This window comes from Aplidium turbinatum, chromosome 8, assembly GCF_918807975.1.
Source record: "Aplidium turbinatum chromosome 8, kaAplTurb1.1, whole genome shotgun sequence".
Taxonomy (NCBI): Eukaryota; Metazoa; Chordata; class Ascidiacea; order Aplousobranchia; family Polyclinidae; genus Aplidium; species Aplidium turbinatum.
This window is the reverse complement of record NC_137479.1, coordinates 26,516,774-26,529,446: the sequence shown is the minus strand read 5'-3', so window position 1 is coordinate 26,529,446 and position 12,673 is coordinate 26,516,774. Positions and strand designations below refer to the sequence as shown.

General features: G+C 38.9%; 1 protein-coding gene across 1 annotated transcript; it reads left to right on the top strand.

Moving 5' to 3' along the window:
- Positions 1–7,626: 7,626 nt before the first annotated feature.
- Positions 7,627–11,919, top strand: LOC145776207 (tyrosine-protein kinase receptor TYRO3-like). The gene has a single exon (XM_082587608.1). It carries the CDS (start codon positions 7,627–7,629, stop codon positions 10,825–10,827), a length of 3,201 nt encoding a protein of 1,066 aa, XP_082443734.1. The 3' UTR covers positions 10,828–11,919.
- The last annotated feature ends 754 nt before the right edge of the window (positions 11,920–12,673 follow it).

Genomic DNA, 12,673 nt, shown 5'->3' with positions numbered 1-12,673 from the left:
TACCTTCAAGAAGTTGAAATTTATTGCATTTTATCAATATTTTCAGATTTCTGATGAGGGCTTAGGTTAAGCCTAAAACGTTTGAATGTTAAACTATTTTGTAAATATTTAAAAAAAACATGAATACCCGAGTACAGCACAGTAGTAGGCTACACATTAGGCTTACGTACAGGTAGGCTATGTATCAAGGTATGCTATTTTAGCCGGGTAAGCCGACCCTCTAAACAAATATCTTTAAAAGTAGTACAAAATTTAGGTCTTACCTAAAAATCAAGCTAAAAGGTTTATGCAGACCATTATCTTTTATCAACCAATAATATCAATCACTTTTCTTATACAGCTAAAGTGGTTAATCAAAACGTGACTCCTTCTTCTTCTACGGCAGATTGACCATGCTTGATCAGCTGTATCCTCCATTTTCTTCTATCTATCGTTTTTGTTAATAATTTTAACATTCCATTTCATTCTTATTACTTGCTTCATGTTGTCTAGTTTTCTTTTTGTGGTCTTTCTGTTCGTTTGCCTTCCATTTCTCATCTAACATAAGATTTTCTTATGAGTTTCTTCTTGCAATGCGTCCGCAGTATTGTAAGAAGTGACTTTGAAAAGACAATACGGCAAATAAAAGTTTATGTAAACATTCTACAGCACACAGTGGCATCTCGTTGGTGAAATACATTACATTTTCTGCACACTAACTCGTACAGAAGGAGACCGAATGGGAAACTATGAAATGCGATACTAAATTGAACAGCCCGAACGTTAAACCATCTTTACTGAACAGTGAGGACCTCACTGACCCACTGCTTCCGAAAGAACAAGCTGGTTTCCGACACGGGAGGTCAACTGTAGACCAAGTCACACTACTAACTCAGGATATTGAGGAGAGTTTCTCGGCAAAAAAGAAAGCGGGGGCTGTTTTTATCGACCTAACAGCAGCCTATGACACTGTTTGGAACCGTGGCCTAGTCTACAAGCTACTCCGCTTACTCCCTGACAGGCACATGGTCAAAATGATCATGGAACTCATCCACAACAGGAGTTTTACCAGCCTACCGGAAGCGGAAAACCAAGTAGACTGCGGCGACTCAAAAACGATGTCCCACAGGGATCAGTCTTGGCTCCCCTCCTCTTCAACGTCTATACGCACGACCTACCATCAACAACATCTGACAAATATGCATATGCTGATGACTTGGCCATCTTGCACTCTGCGAAAGACTGGCAATCATAACAAACGACGTTGAGCCAAGACATGACGACCATATGTGGATACCTTCATCAATGGAAACTGAAGCTCAGCGAAAGTAAAACTGTGACGGCAGCCTTCCACCTCAACAACAGGGAGGCAAAACGTGACCTGAAAGTGACCGTTAACGGCAAAATTCTGCCGCCCTGCCCAGAACCAACATACCTTGGGGTTACGCTTGACAGGTCACTCACATACCGTCACCATTTACAGCCACTACACAAAAAGCTGACATCTCGCGTCGCCCTGCTGAGACGTTTGGCAGGCACAACTTGGGGCGCAGGTGCTGACACCTTGCGCACTGCAACCCTGGCTTTGGTTCACTCCACTGCTGAATACTGCGCCCCTGCCTGGTGCCGCAGTGCCAACACCCGCCTCATCGACAGCCCAATCAACGACGCATTGCGAACTGTGACTGGATGCCTGCGCCCAACTCCAACAGAGTATTTACCAATCCTTGCAGGCATCTAACCTGCTGAGCTCCGCCGAAAGGGAGCCATCATACACCTGGCTCGCCGGGCGGGGAATCCTAACCACTTGCTTCATGCAAAACTCAACATCCAACCTCAGGAATCTCCCCGGCAACTAATGTCAAGACACCCCTTTGTGCCAGCTGCTGTTGAATTACTACATCCATTCAGCGATCATGCCATCTGCGCAGCACACTTCATGGAAGACACTTGGAATGCAGCGTGGTGCGCCACCGACACCAAACTACATGGTTTTATACCCCACCCGGTGGCGCGCCCCCTGGTATGGACCTGCCTCGGCCGACTTGGGTCAAGCTCAACAGAATCCGAACCGGAGTCGGTCGCTTCCATTCCAACATGCACAAGTGGGATCTGGCTCTCTCATCGGCCTGCGAATGCGGCGCGGAGGAACAAACTGCTGACCATGTCGTTCTCGAATGCCCCATCTACAAGGCACCAAATGAAACGCATGGTATAGCAACGCTGGACGAAGCTACACTCACCTGGCTCTCCACCACCTGCCCTGAAATTTGATTTGATCTATAGTCTCAAACAAAAGAAGAAGAAGTGAGGAGCTATTGCGGAAAAGGGCTTGTTCTATTGACTGAACCATTGAGGTTGATATCAGAAATAACAAGTTGCAAAAAGGAATAACCATAAATGCGATGGGCTACCATTATATCTTCTAAGTCAATGGTTCCCTACTTTTCTCCAACTTATTCTGACCTCAAAAAGTCCTTGAAAATTTGTATAGGGTTTGTTGAATTCATTGATTTTACCTTCAATGAATTCAACAAACCCTATCGATTAAAATTACATTATTGGGTATTAAAATTAAGACACTAAAATTCAATCATCTAAGTTTAACATCACAAAAACTTCTGCCATAAGATAGACACCTTCAAAAAACTGGGGGATTGATACTTTAAAAAGTGCACTACAAAAAGATTGGTGACCACTGTTCTAAACTTATAAGAGAATAGACCTATTCGATTGGTAGGCTACTAGGCAATGTGGTGTTGGGCATTGGGGTTCACTTAATGAGCACAAATAGGCTATTTGAATTAAAAAGCGTGCTCTAAAACGAAAATAACTTAGTCGACGTTGAAGCAAGACCACATGTAAAATCTATTGAGGAAACCATAATTTCTGTTTTTGCCTTTTCTGTGTGTTTTGAGGTTCAATAGATTGGTATAAGGTAGAGCTAAGCGCGTTCCACTTTTATGGTTCAATTAACAAACGAAAGAGTAAAGGAACCATGACATCCTCTTAAATTCTTCAGAGACATAACTAATTGACTATAGGTGGTATACTTGTCCGCCAGGCGTCGCTCAAGATCATGCGGTGCTGGTTCGACTCTCGAGGTGTGCCCTTGAGTGACACATTTCAGGACTGTTTTCCATTCAGCGGCACCTAGTGAAAGGAATAATTTCCCGGCAACAACACTTCAACGATTGGAAAACTTCACTCTGCCAATCTCGGTAACCGGCCCTGCGTCAACAGCCTCTACAAGTATGCGAAACAACCAGAAATAACCCATCAAGGCTTTATCAGTACGAGAATAAAGATTCAAAAGCAAACCAAAAATCTTATGAACAGAAATAGGCTAAAGCTATCAGCAATGAAGCTTGTTGAATAGAAATGATTTTAAAAATGGAGAAAGTGTTTCGCAGAGGCAGCAGTGTTACAAACGCCAAAACGAAAACTTTTATTCATCGAAAATAATGGCATCTAATACTCGATTTGGTGATGTTTTTATGTTTCTTTTAACCACCAAGGTTCAATTTAAGTCAAAAAACTAGATTCACCCCAGACCTCATTAGTCACCAGCGAAAAATAAATTAACCATGTTAAAAATGACATGACCACTAAGAATTTGCAATTCAAAATATGGAAAGAATTTATTTCTACGGCAACAGTTCTCGCTTGGTTAGTGGCTGGTGACAACGCGAAACGCGGTTTCAGGCTTTCTGATTGCATCACACCATCTTCTGTTTCCCAGCGTTGTTTGCAGCCTGAGGGTGTTAGGCGGCTACAGAAGTACAAACTTGTAGAAGTAAATATTAAGTTAGCAACAAAATGACTCTATTTCACATGCTTTAACGAAATAAGCAAGAAAATATTGTGTAGTTTGATTGCGTGATTTTAACACTAAGCCAAGGGAGTTAAAACCGACAAAATTACTTTTGTCAATCAGCAGAGGAATGGACATGGGCATGAAATGCCACGAAAGCATGTTTGTTGCTAACTGCTGAGTAGACGTGCAAAGTATGCGTAGCCTACATCAGCAGGTTTTGTGTGATGTTCAAGAAGAGTTAGTTAGTTTTAGTTGAAAGATTTTATTACGAAAAGTTTAAAGGTCTTTAATAGTGACTATTTAAGTAGTTTTACAGTATTGTTTTATTTTATTTAGCCAACGCTAATTCTAGTTTAGGTTTAGGTTTTTGCTGTTAGCTGAACAAACTTGGCTGAAGAGTTTTTATAGGACATCGACACCTAGCTTTAAAATAGTACACTCCATTGAACTGACACAATCACTTAGTTTTAATGGGCTCATGCAGTAAATAATTTTGCCTTATTCTGCCAATGTACAGAGCTTTTAGAAATCTTGAATTTTCAAGTGATTGCAATATTAGTAATTGCTAAAAGTAGGCTATTACGCCTAGACGTAGGCTATTACGCCTATAGCAGGCCCGTGATTATACATTTTAGCTTGGGGGGGGGGGGGGGGCTCAAAAGCTGTTGCGAAGTAAAAGGCTATGCACATAACATTTGTAGTTGCAATGAGTCTAATTTGCGGTTTTTTGGAAAAAGGCACGGCATACGTTATAAAGTCACAAGGTGCTAGATAGCAGTAATTTTGAATGATTGAGATAATTCCAGCCAAAACATGGGTAATTCCAGCCAAAATGATCTCTTATGCCCCCCCAAGCCCCCCCCCCGGCAATTACGGGCCTGGCCTATAGACGTATAGGCTTAGAATGCAGTTTGATGAGAAATCCTTCACTGAGACACTACATCTGAAAGAGCACAGAATATCTTCAAAACGACAGAGTTTTGCGTTGAAAGAAAGCGAAAATCGCGTAAATGTGAAGCTGTTAATAAATTGTTATGTCACCATAAAAAAGAGAGTAGCAAAAACTTTCAATTTAAAAATTTCTCAGTATGTTTTGACAACCGAGAACAGATATTAATTTATTTTAGCGCTTCTTTAATCCTACACTGAAAGTCATAAAATTTGCAGCTTTGCACAGTGTGAGATTTTATTTATTAGCCGTAGACAACATGAGTTAGGCTACTTACAACCAGGGCCGTTGAAAGGATAAATTTTGTCCCAGTACCAATGAAATCCCTGACCCTTAAACACGATATGTCTAAAAAAGCAATACCCATAAATTATTCAGAAAAGAAATAACTAATAAGGGCAAAAGCAAGTAAGATTAATGAAAAAAGAGGTAGTTTACCCCAAAAGGAGGAGTTATCTCTAAAACGAAATCGACTATTTAGTGCATTACAAAGTTAATGCATTGCAGCAAAATAATGTGATTATTTTTTATTCCTAGGCCCTTTAAAAACTTCTAGGCCCCTAAATCATGCCGGGGTTGAATATAAAAATGCTCCCATATCCTTCCCGTCAATGCTACATATATGTTAGACACCTTTGCACTCCAAATTTGATGTGACCATGAATGACAGTCAAAGACCGCGTTGATGCTGCAACAGTGTTAAAATACACTAGGACTAGAACAATAGGCCTGACTACTTTTTTATTTGGAAATCAACGTTGTTTTATTATTGTTTGAATGAGGGCTACAGAACCGGTAATCTATCATTTTCTATAGAATACGTTTATGTTTTAGCTATATAGCAAACTGGCTAAATTCTTATTTGGCTAGACTTACTCTGTCGGAAGCTGACATATTGTTGATTGAACATTAAGCTACTTTTTACTGGAAGTGTACACTGTACAGTAGTATTGAGATTAAAGTTTAAATTTAAAACGAATTTTTGGTTGAAGCTAAATTTGTTACAAAGAAACTGTAATTCAAACTCAAAGAATTAAAGTTAGGACAAAGATTTTAGGTCACAGCAAAACCTTCCTCGTAATTATAAAATATTTTTGTTTCAAAAATCCTAGATAAAACTAACATAAAAATTAATTAAAGTTGTGCCAACAAACAACAACAATCAAGTCGGATGTAAAAATAATAACAATCTGTGTTTTATATAGCGCTGTATCCAGGGCCGGATTAAGGGTACTGTAGGCCTAAGGCTGTTTACTAGAGAAGGGCCTAATTTTGCAAACCAAGCTACAAAAAGTAATAAGCATAGATACAAAAAATATTCAAATTATTTACTGCAAAATAACATAAATATAGGCTAACAGAAAAATGGCTAATAGCTCGTAATTGGTTTTGGAAACAAACGCAATTTTTTCTGTCAAATTTGAAGCAGATGAAAAAGATTTTGGAAAGAAATGGATAGTAGGCACCTATGGTAATACTCTACCTAATAACACTCTAAACCAGGGGTTTTCAACCTTTTCCCATCGAGACCTCCTCAGAGCAATCAATGTAGTCTCGCGATCCCCCATAAAAGTATTCAACAAAAGCATATAGGCTACGTAATGCAAGATTTAACCAAATTTGATTCATGCCGACATCCAGTTATGTTTAGTTTTGCTATTCCAACGTAAACTTCCGAAACGAAAAACGATCTTATTAAGGCTTTTATTACATTTCTTTCGATTGTTATTTCCATTTTCTATCAATCTTAGCTAGATAATATAAGGAGAAAAAAAATGAGAATAATCTACGTTTTCGCACTTTCACCGGTTGAATTTATTGCAATCTTTTATGGATTTATTTAAATCCATTTCAGTGAGATGGTTACTTTGGTTAGTGCTGCATATTTTAACTACGGTACCGGTATTAAGTTTGTCAATGCGTGCACCTGTTGTTGAAAGAACTTTCAAACAATTTTTTCAATGCCATTGAAAACAATACTGAGAAATCTATATTTTGCATAGGATTCTACATAATTTTGGTTTTTGCCATAGCGTGGTTACTAGTTAACTTTAGTCTGCAAAAAGCAACGTAGGCTACAAGAACTTGGTGAAAAATATCGAATGCTTTCCTATAGTTAAAGCCTTTTGCAACGTTTGAAAGCTTAAACGATATAACAACCTCAACTAGAGGAATGGTCGATTGCGAAAAAACACAGTTTTTAATCTTTTCTGGCAAAAAAGAATTGAAAAGAATACACTGGAATTTCAAGCGCCTCATGACTCTCCGAAAAACGGCTTGCGACCCCCAGGTTGACAACCCCTGCTCTAAACTCAATTTCGGAAAAAAAAAGTGGCGCCTACGTGGTTAAGGAAATGAGCTCTTCATATGTATTGACTCAACTCGGTCATTCGTTTTTAAGCAAACACTGTACTGTAGCCTACTGGATCTGTATCGCTATCAGCCTTACAAAAATTTAACCTTAAAAAAATTGAGAGCCGAATTTTTTCAGGGCCTAAGGCTATAGCCTTATTAGCCTAATGGTTAATCCGGCCCTGGCTGTATCCATCGCAGGTACGCGCTGCTTTCAGCGCTTTGTTTTTCAAAGCAGACATTGCCAGTGCAGATGTGGGCCCATAGAGGCGCAGTCGAGTAGCTACATTATTATCCTGAATACATTTTTTTGCTGAGTGCCAAGCAGAAATAATATTCAGTAGCATTTAAAAAAAGTCTTTGGTATGACCAGACATGGCATCGAACCCATGCCTCTCGATTTAGAAGGGGAACCCACTAACTTATTTTACTGCAATTATGTACTTTTTGTTTCAGAATCAAAGTAATAAGGATTTATTTGTTCGATTTACTCTTAATGAAGCCCACAATGAGATTTTATTTTATATTGATGTGTCTGTGCCATTGTTACAATTACGCGCTTTCAGGGAAGCCAAGATTCACTTCACAGCCTTCTGACCAATCTTGGTTGATCAGCTCCCAAGACAATAATTTACGCTGTAGCGTAACTGGGGAAAGCATCACAAAGATTACATGGATGAAAAATAACATCCCTATTGATTTTGAACGACTGGCACCTCGAATAAGCGAATCCACTATCGTGATTCAGGATAGGTTAAAGACTCACGTCAGCACTCTTTCATTTGTCAGTTTGCTTGGAACAGACAGGGGTTTGTATCGTTGTAAAGTTTTCTTTTCTCAACGTGATAGCTCTACAGTGTCACATATAGCCAGGGTGACCATTGTGGGAAATCAGCCTCCAATTTTAGTGAGGGAACCATATGACAAGCAAGCTCGACCGGACACTAAATCTCTTAGAATGCCGTGTGAAGCTGATAAAGGACCTACTGAAATAGAATGGGAATATTCCATGTATTCGGTACGTGGTCTTCAGCACTCTAATTCATTGGTCAAAGCTCCAAGTACCGATGGTTTCTATTTAGATAAACTTCCAGAAACCAAGATTGCGCTTGAAAGAAATATAAAGTGGTATAAAATCAGATGCATTGCAAGAAACCGATTCGGCACTGCAACTTCCCGCTATGGTAATGTGACATTATTGATTGTTCCGACAAGGCCAGTTGTACTGCTGGTGCGCGCAGAAGTACATAACGCCTTTGTGAAATGGTTTACGAGAAGCCCTTCTAATTTAAAGTCTTGTGATGTGAAATGGAAAAAAGATGGAACTAATTTTGTTTCTTACCATCGATCTGCTGCCTCAGAGTTGTCGGTTATTTTACATAACTTAAACTGGAAGTCTAGATACACTGTTAAAATAAGGTGTGAAAACATGGTTGGATTTTCACAATGGAGCGTGCCATATCCTTTTGTCACTAAAGAAGGCATACCAAGCAAAGAGCCTGGAAACGTTGCAGTAGAATACGCACAGAACTTAACTACAGTTTGTTGGGATCGCATACCGAGCACTGAAGTGAACGGAACCTTGATTGGCTACACTGTACATTTGGCTTCTGATGATATATCGCGATTTCTTAACGTCTCATCAGAATGCGTCGAGTTTTATAATCTAACTTCAAACTCAAACTATTCACTTTCAATTTGCGGCTTTACCTCAGTCGGGTGTGGTCCTTTTAGTGGCAACACAACTCTTGTAATTCCAAACTTTCGGGTTCCTCCGACGCCTATAATTACTAGAATTGTATCCGAAGAGAACTCGGCATCTGTTTATTTTGCGGTCTCCGATATTGACGACTTTCCTGTCACTCAGTGCCAAGCTAACGTTTTTTATCATCATATTCTAGATTTTCTTCTTTTATCTGTTACTACTAACAGTTTGGAAAAAGTTGGCTTAATAAATTTGAACAGTAAAACAAACTACAGCGTCACTATCTATTGCACAAATGTTGTTGGAAACTCAATGCCAAGTTTCCCTATGGCATTTACAACGAAACAAACTGCTCCAACTATTCCTGCGAAAGTACAGGATGTAAAATGTGATCTGCTAAATAATTCAATTGCTGTTATATCATGGACTTCTTTGCCAGAAGAAGTATTGTTTTACAAAGTGGAGCTGACTCCTGAAGATGGGGAGATTATTTCTGTGACAGCTCATTACCCTGACCTGATGGTTCCTGTAGTCAGTGGTGTCGACTACACAGTTATCGTGTCCGCGTGTGCAGCTCTCGATATCTGCGGACCAGGCTCTGATGCACGTTTTGCGCTCAGTGACTATAGTTTCCCTTATACAAGCGAACAGTTTACAACTACTTTAGGCGATGAAAGTCCTACGGCTCTTATTTACAAGTCAGATTTAACCCGTGACATTTCCATTGGTATTGCTTTTGCTATTTTTGCTGTCATCTGTATAGGATTGTTAGCTTATAAAAGATGCCGAACCCGCAAAATGGGCACTGGGGTTGTTCACGATGATCGACCAATATGTCACAATGGAAACAGTGCAACAATACACTCGACCTCGAACGCTTATACGCCCATGTCTGGAATTGTGTCGATTTCTGCAGCAAGTCTTTTGAAAGAAAAGCTCGGTGGTGTCTTGATAGAAAAAGAAAATTTGTTTGTTGGAAAAGAACTCGGAAAAGGAGAATTCGGCGTTGTTTACCAAGGAAAACTTAACTTAATTGAACCCAACGATAGCTCTAAAACAGCAATTGATGTAGCTATCAAATCTATAAAAATGGATTACACATCATTTTCAGAAAAGGAAGAATTTGTAAATGAAGGCTTAAGGATGAAAGAACTTGACCATCCTAATGTTATGGGATTAATTGGAATATGTTTGTCCGATTTCAGTGAGTTTGGAGGAACTTCAAATGACGTTTCACCATTGGTGGTTCTTCCTTTTATGGCGAATGGCGATTTGAGAAGTTATCTGTTCGCAATCAGAACGTCAGGAAACAGTGAAAAACTGAATCTTGTTAAGCTACTGAAGTTTTCTTTAGACATAGCCAACGGTATGAAATATCTCTCCGATCGTAATTTTGTGCACAGAGATCTTGCTGCCAGAAACTGCATGCTTACACAAAACTTCAAAGTTGTAGTTTCGGACTTTGGACTGTCGCGTAACCTGTACTCGGAAAGTTATTACCGTCAGACACATATCACCAAGCTTCCAGTCAAATGGATGGCAATGGAAAGTTTATCAGATAACATTTATACTTCCAAGACTGACGTGTGGTCGTTTGGTGTTACGCTTTGGGAAATACTCACTTTGTGCCAAAATCCATACCCTGGAGTTGCTAACCATGAAATTTATCACTTGCTTAAAACAGGAACACGACTTACGAAGCCAGCTTTCTGCTCTGCTGAAGTCTGGCATCGAATTGTGTACCCTTGTTGGAATCCACAGGTTAAAGATAGAATAAGTTTTTCTCAGTTGGTAAATCATATAACAGACTATATTTCTAGTCCATCCGAAGAGCTTTTGGAGCCCATGCAACAGAAGTCGTGTAACGAATCACTTTCAAACGGCTATGAAGAACCGATTAGTTTTAAACTAGATTACAATATGGCCGACGAAATTGTTGAAAATGGTAAAACCGGAAAACTAGATTCCTTACCGCTCTTAAATGAACCAGAGGATTCAGACAACTCGAGCGTGGTGCAATTGTAAGATGAAATCTTTACCATTTGTGTAGATGTGTTTGTCACTTTTTTCTTTTTTAGTTTTGTGTTTTTGCTGCCTCTCCCAACGATTTTCCACTTTCACAAGGAAGACAATAGGTTTGATTTCTCTTTTTTCCTGATACACTAGGACGTGAATGTGTTTTCATAAAATACCAGGATTTTGTTTTAAACATGTAAGTCATTTCAAACCACCACGTTTTTTCAACTCTAATTGTTCTGGGTAAAAATAAGACATAGCTTACAAATTTATCAAGTGTTAAAAGATGTGTTTGATCATTGTAACAAATACAAAACGTCGTTTTTGAAAAACGATGTCTATGTGATTGTTACTCTCAGTTTCAGGCCACTGTAAGTCTTCAACAAGCCACATGTCAGTCATTTTTGTAGTGCTCTGTCAGTATCATAGTTACATCGTTGTAACGTTGGTTTTTTCCTGTTGCTACGCATGACTTTATCTTCGATCGCTTTGTGGAATATTTCCTTTTTGTTTTCCCTTGGCATATTGATAATACTTTTATACGTCAAATTTATGTTTTTTAATTGTTGTTTTATTGAGTGTTTCCCTGTGTTTGCATTTTTAACGCTAGCCCGTTACTTCATGAAAGCAACATAACAATGATTGCGAAACTTTAAGTAATTATTTTTTTTATCAGGGTTAATGCTTAGGTCTAACTGTCATGCATTGCATATTTACCACAAGCTTGAATTTCTTTGAGGATGAATCATAAACTATAATGGACGAAGTTACTTCTTTTGCATAGCTTTGCTTCGGTTGTGGTATTCTTCAGCTGCCAAGTGAATTTTTCAAATTGTAGCATTGCATCTTTTAAATAGAAGTCATCACCTTCTGGCGTTTGGCTTGAGTCTGTACTTTTGTAATTGAAACTAACTCCCGACTTGTTGAGAGTTCTTTCTCTGCCTTGTGACTTGAAAACTTGCGTCAAGTGCAAGGAAAGCTTTTATAAATAAATTGCCGAAGCAGCATCGAAAATTGCTGTCTTCGATATCAGTTATCGCACAGTTTTCGGAATTTAATTCAAATCTTATAAAACAATAAAATTCCGTCTTATTTATCATTAATGAGAAAACATAGCATGATGATGTGACAGATTTTTCTCGCCTTCGTGATAATTGTGAAAATCTAAAACAAGACCATAAAACTTGCCTGTAATTTGCATCTCATAATTTTGCAAATTGTACTTTTTCATTTTATAGTCTTAATCTAATTTTTGTTGTTGTTTTGAACATCTGGTCTCCATTTTCAATAAAAAAGATTTTATGCCGAAGTCTTTTCGACTCACTACACAAGACATCACCAGCCAGTAAAATTAGTCTTTTCAATATCGATTCAACATTTGCAGACGATGTGTTATAACAAAGCAATCAATTTGCATCCGCTCAAGTGTAAAAGAAACACAATAAGATCAAGTGACAGAGGTTCAATTCCGGGCTTGCTAAGTAACGAGTTTCAAAAGACAGATTTTCATTTAGATTTGTAGTGGGTGCAGTGGGTAACAGCATCATATCAAGTAAGTGTGACATCACACTATATATTGAGTTGACCAAGACAACAAACTAGCTTCTACATTATCTACCCTTTCGCTACAGAAGCATACATCTGCCTCTTAAACACAAACTAGTTGACTACTAGAGCTTTGCCACTAAGCCCGTTCGTTCATTTTCATTGTCCGCCCCGTTACCTCAGTGGTTACGCGTCCGGCTCAAGATCACGCGGCGCAAGTTCGATTCTCGGGGTGTGCGCTTAAGCAACGCACTTTTATGACTGCTCTCCATTCAGCGTCACCTAGTCCTAGTGAATGGAATAATTCTAC